At 36.9% G+C, this 18069-nt stretch overlaps 1 protein-coding gene across 7 annotated transcripts in view; it reads left to right on the top strand.

Annotated features, from left to right (window-relative positions):
* Window positions 1-18069, top strand: part of ATP8A1 (ATPase phospholipid transporting 8A1) — a 244887-nt gene that overhangs the window by 49433 nt on the left and 177385 nt on the right. For all 7 annotated transcript variants that reach the window (XM_004448742.3, XM_023592370.2, XM_058299208.1 and 4 more), the window contains one exon: window positions 9830-9870. In XM_004448742.3, coding sequence (XP_004448799.1) covers window positions 9830-9870 — 41 coding nt within the window. The remainder of the gene's footprint in view (window positions 1-9829; window positions 9871-18069) is intronic.

Below are 18069 nucleotides of genomic sequence, written 5' to 3' on the forward strand. Positions count from 1 at the left end.
TTGGCTACATTTCCTATATGTACCTCACTTACCTTGTCTTTTATTCTTGAATTTAAACCAGATAGTCTCCTCTCTTGGGCACTTTCATCCCATTTGTTTCTGCCAAATGCAAATAAATTGCATCTTTGTATTTCTTAGAGAAAACAGGTTGTGAGTCAAAGTTAGAACATTTGCTATTTCACTTCAGTAAGCCTTTATCATGTATTGATTTGTGTAAGGCCCAGTACAGAAATTGCTGAGAGAAACAAGTCTTCATTTTGTGCTACAGGGAATAATAATCTGGCAGGGACAACAAAATGCTCATGGATATTATAATACCAGTAGAAGAAGTAATAATGGCCAAACGAGAGAGTCAGAAATAGTGTGGTGGGAATTCAGAGGTGGCGTTTGGGAAGTTCATGAAGGATGAGTAGAATTTCAGTAAGCAGAAATAATCAGGGTGGTAGGTATGGATGGCTTTACTGTGGAAATGAGAAAGTCTTGTATATATTCTGGACTAGCAAACAGTCTATTTTGGCTAAAGCATAGTATACATATCAGGAGTGGTGAGGGCAGGGATAGAAAGGCAAGATAGAGTCGTATTTCAGAGCCTTGGAAAACCTGTGTGAGAAACTTAGAGAAAAAGGGTGGAAATAGTTTCTTAATTGTACTTTACAAAGAAGAATTTGCAGGGCTTCGGTAAAGAGACTGATTGTTTTTCTTTATTAGAGAAGTTGTAGGTTTACAGAAAAATCATGCATAAAATAGTTCCCATATACCACCCTATTATTAATACCTTGATTTAGTGCTACATTTGTTACACTAATTTGGCACATTTGTTATAATTCATGAAAGAACATTTTTATAATTGTACTAATAACTATAGTCCATCCTACAATGGGGTTCACTGTGTTGTACCATCCTGTTTTTCAAATTTTTATTCTAGTAACACATGCACAACTTAAAGCCTTCCTTCCCTTTTAACCACATTCAAATATGTAATTCAGTGGTGTTAATTATGTTCATAACACTGTGCTACCACCGCAACCATCCAATACCAAAACTTCATGATCAGAGATTGAATTTTGATTAATTAGGGAGGACAACTAAATCACTAGTAAGAGGGACTCGACTAGGGTGGCATAGTGAGAAGTCTAGAAAACCATAGCAAGTAGATTCAGCTGGACCTGGGAAGGGGCCAAAACCCTGTCAAACCCCAAATACTGTGGAATTAAAGGAAGGCTCAAGTCTATGACACCCACTAATCCTGTGTTTGAGAAATAACCTGAAGAACAGTTGTGCAGCTATGAAAAAGGAAGCCAGATTGCAAGGAATTGGAGAATGATTGGTTGGTGAGGCAATGGAGAAAGGTTTTAATTAAGAAATTAAGAAAAGGAAAAAATGATTCATGACTGTGAGCAAGGCTAAGGGACAGGTTTTTGGGCATCAGGGATTGTTAACCCTTGTGCTGTGATCGCAGCAAGTCACCCATGTTTGTTTTTATAAGCCATTGGTTCTCAAACTTGTATGCATCAAAATCCCCTGGAGGGCTTTTTGAACCACAGATGTCTGGGGCTCAACTCTAGAGTTTCTGTGGGTTTGAGGTGTGGCCCTATAACCTGCTTTTCTAAGAAACTCCCAAAGATACGGATGCTGTTGGTAAAGGACCGCCTTTGAGGACCACTGTTAAAAGTTTTCTGAGTTGGTAGAAGCAGTTTCAGTTCATTCGGTACCACTGGAAGTTCCTTTTGTCCTTTGGCTAAGCAGAGAGTAGTTTAATTTTGATTGTAGAGGCATGTTTATGCAAGAGACTCTTGTAGAGTGTCAGTTTGTGCTACAATAAGGGTGGTTTTTTTTTGCCTTAGAATCTTCTGTGGAGGTAAAGGTATAAATAGTGAATGGGTTAATAGTGAATGGATTAATATGGGTATGTTGCTTTGCCTTCTTTGCCCAGTTCAAAACCATACTCTAAGCCATACACCCACCCTCCTTAATGTACTAAAATTGTTCTTAAATGCTTGCTCCCAGTTACGAATTGGCACATACTAACTTTTCTGTGGTTTTTCCATGTTCTGTGACCTTGATAGCTCACGTTGTCCTTTTGGATGGCTCACCTCTTGTTACCCACTTAAGCTGCACCCAACACCCCAGGGACTCTTTCTGTAACGTCCCAGTGGTAGACCATTTCTGACTGGGGTGATGGCAGCTTTGGATTCTAAATGAGCACCTGCATCTGTGGAGCACTTGACTGAGTCCTGAAAGACTGCCACTTCCTCCAGGGCCTTTGAAGAAGAAATCCCCAGAATGTTTTCATTTCAAAAAAGGAATCTTTTATAATAAAGCTGTTAACTAGTATCCTGCTAAGTAAAAACAGGTTCCATTTGAGTTATTTGTTTAAGGTCTGAGAACACCCATGCATTCTGTTAGACTAATTAGGCTGCATGGAAACTATACAGCAGGTGTGTTTGGGTAGAACTGGGGAGAGGTGGAGGAGTTTTACATTTAAAAGACTGAGGTGTTAAAGCATTATATGAGGAGAAAGATGGGCTATTCTCATAATGCTGTCACAGCTTTCTTCTTACTCCTCTCACCAGGAGACATCACTGTCATTTCCTCCTCCTGTGCTTTACTTTCCTGAATGCCTATACTCTTTGGCCCAAGAAAATTAAAAGCTCAACACAAGACCCAGGATCCTTTCTTACCTTGTCTAAGCCTGGTTGTAGCCCGGTCAGAGGAGGGCAGTGATTAAAAATAGCAGGGTTTCTATTTCAGTCACCACAGTCATACATGTGGTCTTGTTTATTTTAATTGTTCTAAGGGTTAGACATTTAGGTCTCAATTCCACAGGGAAAGACCACTAGGAATTTTATGATTGACTTCTGTTCTTGGCCAATGTTCAAGCTCTGATCTGCACGGAATTTTTCTGTAGGTTGTGAGCTGGTTTTTAACTTTGCCAGAGTCATATCTCTGTATCCTAAGATGGGTCTAGCCTCAAGTTTGAAGAAGCTTGCTCTTCCATTCTTTATTTCTGAATTTGGATTTTGTATTTCAAGAACAAAAGGAATCTTGGGCAGGAAGGGGTAAAGGAGGGGAGAGGGAGGTGGTGAGAGGTAAGAAAAGCATCCTCATTTCTAACAAGGCTCCAAGTGATGCTGCTACTGCTGGCCTTGGACCCCATGTGGAAAAGCAAAGTTCTGTGGTACTGTCAAGGTCATGTGCAGTTGGATTAATCCAGGCCATGGTAGCCATCAGCATAAATACTGACTGTCCAGCACATTGACGGAATCCAAATGATTCCTAACAAGTTGTTCTGTCTAGGTTTGTAGTTAGTGGAACTTTATCCATTGCTAGTCAGAGTGTGGACTGCTGTACATCCTTCGGGAAGTAACTTGGTTATATCTGATAAAAGTAAAAACACATATCCTGGAGCCAGCAATGGATGCTTTTGCTAGGATTCTCATATAGGATAAAAACATGTAAATATATTTCAGCAGTGTTTGTGGTGGCAGAAAGTTGGGGGGGAGGGGGTTAGGAAATCAGAATCTCCACCAAGAGGAGAATAGTTGAATAAATTATGATATATCCATTATGTAAAAGAGTTATCTCCAACTGGACTGGGACAGTGCTGTGTTCATCTTCAGGATGCCTGAACATGTGCTGCTGAGCCTTGGCCAAGAAAAGGAGCAGATGGACCAGCTGGTGATGTATATGTAGTGTGCTGTTTAAAGTTCGAAACTCTCCAGAGGCACCCATGACTAGCTTCTCTAATTTGTTTCAAGGTATATAGACTGATGTGTTACCTACTTTGGCCAGCAACACAACCTGTCTTGACTGCCTGGCAGTGGGTTATAAAAGACCTGCTGGAAACTTTAGCCCAAACTTCTGTAAAACCAAGATTCCTCTTTGTGGAGATTCAGAATCCATATCTTGACTACTTGGGAAGGGTCCATGGGGAGCGTCCCTGATGCTTGCTTGAATGTTTTTTTCCTGCTGTTTTCGCTCTCTTTACCTTGATTAAAGCCTTTTGTGAGTCTATCCTGAGGAGCCTGGTGAGTCCTTTGAATTTTCTAACCCTAAGTAATGAATGCATCTAGACAATGGATGTAAGTAGCTCTTTTTAAAAAATGAGTTAAGTCCTTGTATTTTGTCCTGTAAGTGTCTGTGATATTCAGTGGAAAAGCAAGTTGAAGAGAAATGAATTTTAAAAAGGAAAGAAGGAGGAAAAAGAAAGTGCATGTGTATTTGTTTTTCTAGAGAAAGTTGCACAAAGATGTCTCATCGGTTAGTATTCATAATCTTGAAATAGCAGGAATGCGGTGAGGAAAGCTGGAATAGGCTTTTACTTTGTAGACCTTTGTGTTTGGGTTGTTGCGAACATGTATTGATTTTGTAGTTTAATAAAACACAGCAATAAAACTGCTAAATAAATAAATAATGGTGCAAGAATAGCCAGAAATAGCAGCTGTATACAACAGGGGAAGCACAGAGACATGGAGAGGTGAAGAATTTTCTGGTATGTTTGTCTGCTTTTTGTTCATTATTATTATTAAAATAATGAAAATGCTCTAATAATTACTGAAGTGATGAATGCACAACTATTTGATTATACCAAATACTGTTGATGGTGTACTTTGGATGAATTGTATGCTTTATTAATATTTATCAATAAAATTGATTTGAAACATAAAATGCATCAACTGAGTTTATATTTAAAAGTTTCTTAGATATGCACATATCTGCAACAGGCCACTTTTTCCAATGCATCTCTTCAGTGATTAATAGACAATATTTGGGTGGAAAGCAGGGAAGAGGCAAATAGGAGAATGTACTGTTTGAATGGAGGCAGAAATCCCCTTGGAGATAGTGGGAGGATAGGTTAACTGAGAGAGACGGGTGTACAGGGAAGTTTAGTTGGGGAAAGCAGGTGGATAGCTCGAAGGTGGAGAAAGAAGCCATCAGAGCAAAGTCTAGAGGAAAGGAGCAGGTGTGGAGGATGGAGCAGGGAAGCAGATCTAGAGGACCATTTTCTTTGGTTTTCCTTTGTTCTATGAAAGTACCACTGGCTTCCACCCTCCGTAGTGGAGTGATGACTGCTTTGTGTGGTCTGTTGAATCAAAGCCTGTGGAGATGCTTCCGTCATGCTAAGTGAGCTGAGTAGAGTGGTTCAGGGCCATTTTTAGATGTGAACTAATAACTATCTGAGAAGTGGTAGCATTCCAAGGAAGGGCTAGTTTAGATTACAGAGCTGGAAGGACAGCCTACACTGACATCAGAGGACAGCCTCATGTCAGTGTACCTAATGGTTACATACTGGTTTCCATCTGCTTGCACTGGAAATCCTTTTAGTAACTTAAAAAACTGAGAAATCTATTTCAAGTAAAAGTTTAAATAGTTCATTGGTATCTTTTTACATAGCTTTTTAAAGTTGAGCTATAATTCACGTACCATAAAATTCACCGTTTTTACCACATTTTATTTATCCACTCCTCAGTGGATAGACATTTAGAGTATTTCTACTTTTGTCTGTTATGAGGAATGCTGCTATGAACAGTCATGTAGAAGTGTGTGCATGAACCTATGTTTTCAGTTCTCTTGGGTACATGATAACTCTTTTAACTCTTTGAGGAACTGTGAAACGTTCCTCAAATGTCATGTGTATACTGTTTTAAACATGAGATCAATAGGAAGTGGTTGTATCTTCATTAAATCTCTGTGACTATTACTGTAGTTTCATATGATCCCAAACACATAGGAATATTAGTGGCTCCAGCTTTCCATCCAGCAAGTACTTAGTGAGCACCTTTGCATTGCTGCATCATGACCCTGGGGATAAGACAGTGAGCAAAATGGAGTCTGAGGGCAGACACAGCCCTTAGATGAGTCTCTCAAATAAATACATGGAGCATATGTGATAAGGGCTCAGAAGGAAAAGTGCAGGGAACTCATTCACTTCTGGGGGTAGTAGTGAAGGAGAGGGTGTCAACAAAAGCTCCCCTGAGAAAGTAGTGTAAGACTGAAATCTAGAAGGTGTACAGAAGTCAACTAGGTGAGGATAGAGGCAAAGAGTGTTTTGGGCATGGGAAACATGCAAAAACTTTGAGGCAGAAAAAGGCATAGTGTTTTCATCATGGCATGAGAGGGCGGAAGTGGCAGGAGGTGATGATGGGGAATAGGTAAGGCTGCTTCCAAAAAACCCCTGTGATGTTTGGCCTCATTTTATGAGCCTACAGAAGCCAACTGGAAGGTTTTGAACAGAAGAGTGACCTAATCTTGTGTGTATATGTTTGTGTGTATGTAAGAATGTATGGAGTAAAAGTTTAATGCATTTCTCTATACTATCAATTACTGATTGGAAAATGGAATGAAAAAGATTTATAATATTAAGGGGAAAATCCATTGGATACCAAGGAATAAATCTAATGGAAGATCTGTACACCAAAAACTAAATAAAACATAACTGAGAGAAATTAATGAAGACAGAAATAAATGGAAAGATAGATATGCCTTGTTTATGAATTGGAAGATTCACTGTTTCTAAAATGTCCCTTCTCCCCTGATCAGATTAGAATCCCAGGAGGTGGTGGTTTTTTTTGATCAAAAGGATATTAAGACATGCAAATAGATCTATGGAATCAGGAGACAGAGCCCAGAAATTGATTCACCATTATGCCACATCAGTTTAATGGGGGCAAGAAAAATCTTTTAAACAGAATCTTAAATATATTGATTGAGAGTTCAATATAAAAATACGTACACTGTGTGAGTCAATGAATATGAAATACAAGTCTAATTTGTGGTGATAGAAATCGGAAAATGGGAAACGGACTTGGCCCAGTGGTTAGGGCATCCGTCTACCACATGGGAGGTCCCCGGTTCAAACCCCGGGCCTCCTTGACCCGTGTGGAGCTGGCCCATGCGCAGTGCTGATGCGCGCAAGGAGTGCCCTGCCACACAGGGGTGTCCCCCGCGAAGGGGAGCCCCACGTGCAAGGAGTGCGCCCCGTAAGGAGAGCCACCCAGCGCAAAAGAAAGTGCAGCCTGCCCAAGAATGGCACCACACACACTTTCTGTGCCGCGACAACCGGGGGAGGGGAGGGAAATTAAATAAATAAATAAATCTTTAAAAAAAAAAAATCGGAAAGTGGCTGCCTTTGTCATTCCCTCCATATGGAGGATGGAAGGAATGGATTATAAAAGGCACAAGGGATCTTTCTGGAGTTCTATACTGTGTCTTGATTGGTGGATACACAGGTGTTTAAACTTTTCAAAACGTGAAAACCTAAGGTCTGTGCATTTTGTTTTACATTGTACCTCAAATGAAAAAAGAAAACCTCATCAGTATGAGCCAGGCAGGTGCCCTAAAAAGGAAGCAGGCTGGGTGTAAGACAGCGGGGAACCACGAAAACAGTGTGGGCTGATGAGCCCCACCTGAACAGGTGGCCACCGCCTTGTGCCATGTGTTGCAGTGCACAAATTGAATCTAGCATTGTCTGAGCTTCTGAGCTTTCCAGTAAAGCCTGAAATCTTATATTTTAAGCATCAAATCTCTTGATTTTAAAAATATTGAACACTGATTTTTTAAAGAAATATATTGCAGTGTTGTAGGGAATGACTTATGATCCCATCCCAATTAGAGATGAGATCATAAGAAAAACAGCAATAAATACTTCTAGATGCTATTGAGCTTTTTTCCCCTCATTTAAATTAATGCAAACTTAATAGCCTAGTCATTCAGGGTCAGTTAATCTTGGTTATAGTTCATTTGAGCAGCATTTGGTCTGTCTCTTTGTTGAGTACTTATTTGTAGGCACTGGTTTAAATGCTTAAAAGGGGAGACCATTCTAAATTATTCTTCTAATAACCAATTTATTTCTTTTTATTGGGTAAAATGTATATATGCCAAAACTTTGCCATTTTAACCATTTTTAAGTGTGTAATTCAGTGGCATTAATTACATTTACAATGCTCTGCTGCTATCACCACCCATCCACTATCAAAGCTTTTTCATCACCCAAAACAGAAACTCAGTTACCCATTAGGTAGTAACTCCTGATTTTTCCCTTCTCCTGCCCCTGGTAACCTCTAATCTACTTTCTGTCTCTATGAATTTGCTTATTCTAGATATTTCATATAAGTGGAATCATACATCTGTTCCTTTGTGTCTGGTTTATTTCACTTCACATAATGTTTTCAAGGTTTGTCCATGTGCTAGTATGTATCAGCACCTCATTCTTTTCATGGCCAAATGATATTCCATCGTATGTGTGCACCCCATTTTATTTATCTGTTCATCTGTCGGTGAACACTTGGTTTGATTCTACCTTTTGACTATTGTGATCTGACAACTGATTTTGAGGAAGGTACCATTAGCCCCACTCTACAGAAGAGTTTAAATGACTCATACTGCTAAGTGTGGCAGAGATGGCATCCAGTCCATGGCCTTCTTTCTGTAAATCATATGCTCTGAAGTCTTAGAACTCAAGCAACATCAAGAAGCAGGTTTAATCCTACTTTTATATATTAGGATAAAGTCATCAATTTTAGGTACCTGTAATTCAGATTCTTGATCACTCACTTTAACTCATTCATTTAGTAACTAATATTGCACTAAAATTATTTTGGTGTTACCTCTTCAACTTGGAGTTATTATTACTCTTTAAATTAATGAATTTGATTCACCCAAATGCACTTGCCTTTATTCATTCATTTAGCAGCATTTGAGTGTCTTATGTGCCAGGAATGCTAGAAGGAGCTAGAGATACAGAAGGGAACAATACATAGGGCTATGTTCAGGAAATTTAGAAATGCAAAATAGTTATATTTAAATTGAACTAATTTATATGGTAATACTGCTTTCAAAATATGTTGGTATGTAATTGACATTAGATTTGCTCTTTCACATTCTGATGGTTATTATCATTGTGAACAGGCTTTGTCTCTCCTAAAACTAAAAGAAACTGAACCTAGTATTTTTGTATCTATAAATTATCCATCCAACAAGTATTTACTGAGCAGCTACTTTGTGCTAGGAACTATGCTGTTTCCAGGTAATATAGTGGTAAACAAAGTAAATATTAGCTTTGCCCTCATGGAATTTACTGTCTAGATAACTTACTGACTGACCTTAACTTATTCCCATTCTTAAGTACCATCTACTTTATGTTATCTTCTTGTCCCACTTTTTGTTTTATATTTTAGTTTCTGTCGGTATATTCAGTATTATGCCATAGACCAACAGTAGGGGGAAAAAGGTTTAGTAAGTAACTTTTCTTTTGCAAAGCAGTAATGAAATATTATGAAATTTCAACCCCTCTATGGTAATTTAGTAGCAGTCTCTTTCATTTTTTAACATTAAACAAATACGGAAAATTTTGCTTCTTTTGGAGTATTATAAACCTAAGGGCACAGATTCTTTATCTGTTGGCTTTATGTGTTACATTTTTATTAGCCCATTGGAAATCTATTTCCTTCCATGCTTGTGATTCTTTTTTTTTTCAAACATTGTTATTAATGTATGAAAAGTTTTTAAGTTTGCCACTCTTATCATTCATATCATTCTTGTGGCTTTCTCCTGCAGTCAAGCCCAATAATTCCTCCATGCACTGAAGAAAGCCTTTGGTGATATCGTTGAGATTGTCCTCTGTTGTAGATATGTATTGTGGGATCTAAAATGCACATTGGCTGGTTCTAATTCTTTGTGTAAGTGTACCTATAACTTGCTGTCATAATTAATTTTTAAACCCATACAGATGGTTTCTAGTTAATTTATTTGAAATTATTCATTTCATCAGAAATAACTTTCTGATAGGTAGTGAAACTCTTCTTAACAATGTCACCTTTTCTCTTTCCAGTTTTGAGAAATGGTGCTTGGGAAATTGTTCACTGGGAAAAGGTATGCATTGATTTTTGTTTTGTTCCAGCAGAAGAAATACCTCCATGTGTGCTCTAGTAAATGTAATTTTTTATAATAATATGAACAGCTATCAAGAGTTCTACTAAAAATGGAAACTATTTAGTAATTTATGTTGCAAACATAAATGGAGTCTTCTGGTAGTCACCTCCACTTAATTTTTTTTTTTTTTGCAACATGCTAGAAAGACTAATTTTGAATAGTAATGTTTAGAACTTTTTCTTTCTTTCATAGTATACTTTTAAGTACTGTTTTCATAGATTTCATTCAATCATGACCCGTTTTGTGTTGTAATTTTTTGCTTTGATCATCTACTGTCCAAGTAAAAATAAAAGTTCCGATATTTTATATTTGTATATTTACCTCAAATTCTTTTATTATTATTAATCACATTTGCACACTAATTCCTTTAAATATAAATCTTACAGTGGAATGGGTATAGCTCAGTGGTTGAGCATGCACTTCACATATATAAGGTTCCAGGTTCAATCCCCCATACCTCCTAAAAAAATTAAATAAATAAAAAATAAGTCTTAGAAATGAAACATCTTTTAATGAGCCAGAAATCACTTCCATAACATCAAGAGGTTATTTTGCTCGCAAGACCTCTAACATGGCAGTGAATGAGTTGAGTCTAATGTAACGAATATTATCCTAGTGTTTATTCTTTTCAGACCTCATTTTCAAAAGGTAAGCAATTATTCTTTGTTCTCCCTTGGATTTGGAAGAACATTTAATCTGTAGTCATCCACAACTGAACAATATTTGTAACTTGGGAAAAAGACTTTTTTGGAGGCCTTCTACCCAGGGAATTTTGTTTTCTAGGTTTGAAGAGTCTTTGCCAGGAAAATAGAGGAGTAGCTCACTCAGTTTATTTGCATTCCAGTATTTCCCAGCAGCTTAAAGGCCATGCCCTGAAGTCTCCTATGTGATAGCCATGGTCACTTTATTTCCCTACAAGAAGTAAAGTCGACTCTGAGTTAAGTGCATTTTTTGTTGATTATTAGATCATAAGCTAGAATAGAGACTGACATCTCCTCTTCTGCATATTTGAAAATTCATACCCCTTTCTTGCTCTCTCTGGTCTTTGACATAAGAGTAACAAAGAGGAAGATACCCTGATTGTGCTTTTCTTCTTTCCCTGATAGTCACCTCTTTTTCAAAAGAGTAAGATAAAAACTAAAAAGCTTGAGAACTGTTTCCAAAGAATTTCCTTTTATGCTCTTTTCTGACACTTTTAGAGAGAAGACTGGTAATATATAATCAAGTAGATAAAATGTATTTTACTATAAATATGTTTTTTGTACTTGAGTTGGTCAGTGTAGTTAATATAAATACATATCCTAACAAACTGATATATCAATTTTTATCTTCTTACCCTAAATTGCTCATTTAGAAATAAGGTATAATATCAGGAGATAATCATGTACCACCTCATTCTAAAATTAACCTGTAAAATATCTTATTTCCTAGTAGATAATCATTATTTTCAAGGTTACTATAATTTAATCTGGATTACTGTAACTCTTATGTTTTCAATTTTTTGAGCAAAAATTTAAATCACTAGCCAAGATTACCCATAATGATAGTATTTTCGGTCCTCTTGGAGAGTGTTGCCACACCTTGCCTATACATTCCACTTTGAGATGCAGAAAAACCCAGGGATAGAATATGTCTTACAAAAAGTCGTTTGAGCAAAATGAACCAAAATTACTTAGTAAGATAATTTTTAAACTCTGTTTTGAGTAATACTGTATTCATCCAAGATGAGAGAATTTTCTTCAGGTGAAAGATAAAGCAGCAATAACTCAGAATCTGACAAAAAGTACTTATCTTATTTATTGGTTTTTACCTTTTCCAATCTAGATTTCCTGAAATCAATAAGACTTAAGCAATGACAAAGAAGAGTTGCTCCTCCTGTTAGAATTAATAAGAGATTGGTTCAGTCGTTAAGAAAGATAAATATTCAGGAATTAATAGTATTTTTATGTCAGCAATATCAAATTAAAAATAGTGAAAAAGATTTCTTATTCCCTGTAGCATTATGGAATACTTGCAAATAAACTCAAAATATGTGCATGACTTTCTTAAAGAAAATATCAAAAACTTAGTTGCTCAAATTCCCATAAATATACAGATAGGCCATATTCCTAGAAAAACTAAAGATAAAAATATCAATTGTCCCAAATTAGTGATATAATACCTAATAGGGAAATTATCATTTTTTCCTCAAGAGTCAATTAAATTATTGTTATTTAATTTTTAATTATTTTATTTTATTTTTAAAGAAGCTTTAGATTATTTAAATGTTACATAAAAAAATTAGGGAATTCCCATATACCCTACCCTCTCTCCTTCCACACATTCTCACATTAACAACATCTTTCATTAGTGTGGTGTATTTGTTACAATTGCTGAACACATTTTGAAGCATTGCTACTAACCATGGACTGGACTGTAGTTTACATTACAGTTTACACTTTGTCCTGCACAATTTTGTAAGTTATAACAAAATGTAATGGCTTGTATCCATCATTACTGTGTCATGCAGTACAATTCCAATGTCCCAAAAATGCCCCCATATTACACCTATTTTTCCCTTTCCCATTTTCCTTCCCTCAGAACCTTATTAGAATTAATATGATGTAATATGAACCTCTGTTGCCATTGCCTTTATATCAATGATAAAAGTTCTTCCATTGCTAGAATAATAAGTCTGTAATTGAATTATAGTGGGTCTACTTTAGTCCATTGTTCATTCTCCAAATTGAGGACTTGGGAATGGTAATGCCCATTCTCGTTCTAAATGACAGGGGCCTTAGATCCCATGGAGCAGATGGATGGAACTATCTCGTTTGTAGTTGTAGACACTCTCTGTTCTTGGGATGGGCTTTGTCCATCATCATCTCCTTGTTGATTGTCTGGGTGAGTCCAATGAATTGGAGAGTAGATATTGCTACTCTATTGGGATTCAGGGCTCAACTGGCACATGAACAGACCAAAGATTTAAGTCACTTGGACATATATTTAACAAGTTTATTGCTAATATGGGTTTAAATAAAGGGGGCAGAAGAGCCATGTATAGGGAAACTATAAAAGAGTCTAACTCTCTTACACTGGTGAACATAAATTCCAAAGTAAGGCCCACTGACAGGGTGCTGAATAAATTTTTGAACTTGTCTGCCCTGCTTATAGTGTCTAGATGTCTCTCTAACCTTCAGCAGCCCTGCTATATGAGGCGCTCTTTACTGTGGCAGTCAATGAGATCCTGCTGAGACATGCATAAGGATAACCTCTGGAATGTCCTCCCGACTCACTTTGAAATCTCTTAGGCATAAAATCTCATTTACATTTACTATCTCCTCCTTTTGGTCAAGGTCTTTTTCCAGGTGCATTGCTAGTTGACACTTGGTAATAATCCCTTGGTGCCAGGGAGGCTTATCCCCAGGAGTCATGCCTCATGCCAGGTGAGAAATATAGTGCATTTATATGCTAGATTTGTCTTAGAGAGAGGCCACATTTGAGCAACAAGGAGATTTTCAGGAGGTAACTCTTAGGCTAGGTTTCAATTTCACAAGAAAAGGTTCTTGAGTACAATTATTAATATCAAGGGCCTGTCATAATTGTGTCTTCCTTCACTAGGCACTATCCTTGTATTTGGAGGGTTCTTGCCATTTTATTAGAGAATGTAGCAGGACTCCCCAGGATGAGAATTCAGTGTGCTTTCGATTTTTGTGTTGGTCTCCACTTGAATATGTTCATATGCCTTAGAGGCATGCCCCAGGTGCATGACACTGTCACAGACACCCTGCACCAGTGATCCTCCCTGACACTGTTGTGACCCTTCTGTGATCCAGAACTCTCCAAAACAAAGCCAACAAAATAACCAAATGAAATTAATAAGAAAATGAAATAATAATAGTTTTAAAAATAACTAAATATAAAAAATTTTTGAAATAATAGAAAAAATTTTTAGACATTGTATCTTTCATCACTGTATTGTTATTTTAAATAATAACCAGTTGAGAAAAATAGAAAAATATTTGGAAAAATAAAGAACAATGAGTAAAGATTCTCTGTAGGTAAAATAGAAAGGAACGGTTCTTAAAGTAATGTGTATGTGTTTGTTTTGCAAAAATAGACATTGATTAGTAGAATAGAATAAATATGCCTGGAATGAAGCCCATTCAATATTTGATAAAGGAGGTAAAAATAATTATTTATAGGGTTAATAAATAATGGTGGTATCACAGCTTTAATAAAGAAAACACTTTATACCTAACTCACAGCTTATGCTAATATACACTTCAACCGGCTAAAAGAATTAAAAATTCAAACATTGTTATAAACAAAATACACAAAATAGAAGTTTAAGACTTTAATAAATATTTGTAGAGGCAGAATGTTCTAAGTTTTGTTTTAATAGAAATAGTTTTGTAACTCAAAATCTATGGAATTATGTAAATTTTAAAACTAAAACACAACAAAAGGTACTATAAATAAATAGAATATGGAAAATATTTATACCATATATTACCAAAGATTAAGATTGTTGTTATATAAATAAGAAATATGAAAAGCAGTGTAATATTCAACCTAATAATAAAAGTTGCAACTTAAAAAAGGAAGTCTTATTTCCTCTCTATTGAGAACCATAAAAGAGGCATTCTGGGAATTTATCCCAGAGATAAATCTCTATGGGTATAAAAATGTTTATTGTAGCATTATGTAGTAAAAAAAAATAGAATACACGGATATCCTATAATAGGGAAAAGGTTTCATAAATTGTGGCATTCCGATGCCTAATATATTTTGTGATGAGTAAATATTGTAATTTCAAATGCTCTGGCAACATAGAAAATTTTTATTCGTTTCATTCAACAAAGATTTATTGAATGTATGTGCCAAGCAGTGAGCTCATGGCAATAAGCTCACAGCAACAAGGAAAGACATGAGGGTTCCTGTATCAGAAAATGTGATTGTATTAGTCAGCCGAAGGGGTGCTGATGCAAAATACCAGAAATTGGTTGGTTTTTATAAAGGGTATTTATTTGGGGTAGGAGCTTATAGTTTCAGGCCATAAAGCATAAGTTACTTCCCTCACAAAGTTATTTGGAGCAAGATGGCTGCTGGCATCTGTGAGGGTTCAGGCTTCCTGAGTTCCTACATTCCTGGGGCTTTCTTTTCTCTGGGTTCAAGGTTCCTTTCTTCCTGGGCCTGGCTTCTCTTTCCTCAGCATGCTGACTTCCCGGGGCTCCGGTTTAAGTCTTTAGCATCAAACTCCATAATCAAAAACCCTCTCATCAAAAACTCTGACTCTGTCCTTTGCCATGCCTTTTATCTGTGAGTCCCCACCCACCAAGGGGTGAAGACTCAATGCCTTAATGATGTGGCCCAATTAAAGCCCTAATCATAACTAAATCATGCCCAATAATATGCCAGAATACAAACATAACCCAATATCTATTTTTGGAATTCATAACCATATCAAGCCGCTACAATGATCATAGGTCAGAAGAACAGAATCGTGTGCCCTGAGGTGTCAGCATGTAAAACCAGTTCGTTGAACACTAAGGGGACAGACCTGAAAGCAGGCTTGCTTGTTGGCCTAGCCAGATTGTTGGCCAAGACTTTTCTTTGGCTTATATAATATTTTGTACAGTTGAAAATAAGATCGATAATGGAAACTTAAGAGGCTGATCCACAAGCCAATGTAGTACAAAAAACTTAAATCAAGTGGGCTTTAGTTCGGCATTCTTTGTCTGCCTTTCTGAATGTGTGGCTATTGTGGTTGCTTTTTTACTCCTCAAAGGACCTACAGATTTGCTAAGGTTGCATCTAGTCATTCAGAGATGGACAGGCTTCAGCTCTCAAACATTAACAGTCCATCCCTATCTACACTTATTGCCCTGAGGCTTTTTCCCTGTTGCGAAAGGTTTAGTTACAAATATCCAGTTTTAAAAGAAAACATTGCAATTAAACGTCTTACACAAGGAACCACATCTCCACTCTTGAAATGTAAGCAGCGGTCATTGTTGCACTCACCACAAAGAAGAGTTCTTCAAATTGCGGTGCAGCTGAGGCTGTTCATTGGTTTTTTAGATACGTGCAGGTGGGGAATTTGGGCGTAGAATTTTGGAATCAGTATTCTCTTCTGACTGTGTAGAGAAACACGAAATGGTAGGATGTGTGAGTGTGTAAAAACCACTCTATAAAGCTCTTTTAACGCATGAAGTTTCCACCCTTAAATGCATTTGGTAAATGTCTTTTACCAAAGACGAAAAGCTCCAATAAAAATATAAATATATTGAGGCCTAGAATTAAGCAAAGATGAGTTGATTTTTAATCAGTTTATAACAATTTAATAATCTTCCTCTTTACATAGTCTTGTCGGTGCTAATGTCAGTAACTTGAGAAAGCTCAAGATAGTGGACTAAAAGCTCTAAATTCATGTCAACTTCCAGGTTTGGGGACCAAAATTGCTTTATCATTGATGTTCTCCAATTGACATAACATTTTTGCCTTCATGATTTTTGCTTTTATCTGATCCTTTTATACACACCAGTCTAGATGGAGCCACCCAAGGGGCCCAAACACAAAAGAAAGAGAGGTGCTTGGATTTCTTTGAGAAAGTGATCTAAAAGTAGGTGTCATAAGGAGGAAGTAAGTTCACTGCTTTTGATACATGATGTGAGGAAATTGACTTTTACATCTAGTGAGTCCTTGATTTCCTCAGGTCACTGTGGTAACTGCATTAAACCATGTTAGTCTTCAATTTAATAATCACAAGACTTTCTTTTATCTTGCAGTGAAAGGATGTTGGAAAGCAGTGCAGTCAATGAGAGGTTTTTGTAAGCCTGTTAGACCCCAAAGCACTGTTTTAGACAAAACGTGATCCTGATTTCCTAAAGTACAGTCTAATTGGAGAGGAAACATTTACACACAGGAAGTGATTAAGAACAATTAAATGATATCCTGGGTTGCATCTTCTCTAAGTGCAATGACTGCAGAGAACTTCTATTTTGTTATCTTCTTTCAGTTGGTATTGTCTAAGCGCTGTCACAGCACAGTATTTCAGGGACCGCTTTACATTTATACTTGCTGTTCTTTTATTTTCACTGTTTGCCATTTTTTAAGAGAGAGATGATTTGATGCCAAGGTCCCTGGCAATTTGTCAATTTTAGATATTCCAGATTTCAGATTTATGCCAAAATTGATCTTTTATGATTCAAGACCGCTGGAGCTTCCCTACCTGGATAACCAGCATCCGTACCACAGATAGAAGGGCACCCCTCTTTTCTGACCTTGCCCTCCCCCAGAATATGAAGTGCAACCAGTGGGCTATCTCTACAATAATTTCTTATTGTGATTCCCACTGAGAACCTCATTTTTTCCTTCCCCCAGTAAAGTTTTATTTTAGGGTTCTAGGAGAAGTAGGGAAGGAGAAGACCAAGAAGGCTTTTCTTTCCTTAAGTATTGAAACTTATTTTGAGGTTCCTTTGGCTACTAAGAGAGAGGGCAGCTTTATAATTTCATGGGAGTGGCAACTGGTCTAACTTGGTGAACTCAGTTAAGGCAAGGCATTGCTTATTTGGAGCTGTATTTTTGGCCAGAAGCTATGTGATAAACCTATCATTTAAATTAATTCTAACAGTTTCTGGCCATCCTGTATCTTTAGTTGTCATGCTCAGACAAATGCTAACAGAGAGTAAAGTGAGTAAGAGTTAAATTATTTTTTCTTTAAAATACAATGGCAGTCTCACTAAATATACTTGTGCAAGATCAGGCTTTGCAGACAGTCTGATGTGGGTTTGAATTTAAGCTTTTCCATTCACTATGATCTTGAGCCAATAACTTAATCTATGACTCCCTTTTCTCATCTCTAAATTGTGAATGATAACCAGTACCTGTTTTGTAGTGTCATTGTGAAGGAGTACTGATCATATATATATATGGTAGATATTTTCTCCAGTTGTATTGAGATTTACTTAAAGGGGATAGATATTTCAATTAGTCAATTCGTCTTTTTTACTTTTATGTCAAAGGGAGAGAATATGAGAAGTCGAGATGTCAATTGAGTGGATAGATTAATTTTATTAAGATAAGTTATATAGCTGTTACAATAGAAAGTTCATTTTTGGAAGGATTGGCCATCCCCACCCCTGGCCTCACTCCCTCATT

Source organism: Dasypus novemcinctus, chromosome 1 (assembly GCF_030445035.2).
Source record: "Dasypus novemcinctus isolate mDasNov1 chromosome 1, mDasNov1.1.hap2, whole genome shotgun sequence".
In the NCBI taxonomy this organism is placed as follows: Eukaryota; Metazoa; Chordata; class Mammalia; order Cingulata; family Dasypodidae; genus Dasypus; species Dasypus novemcinctus.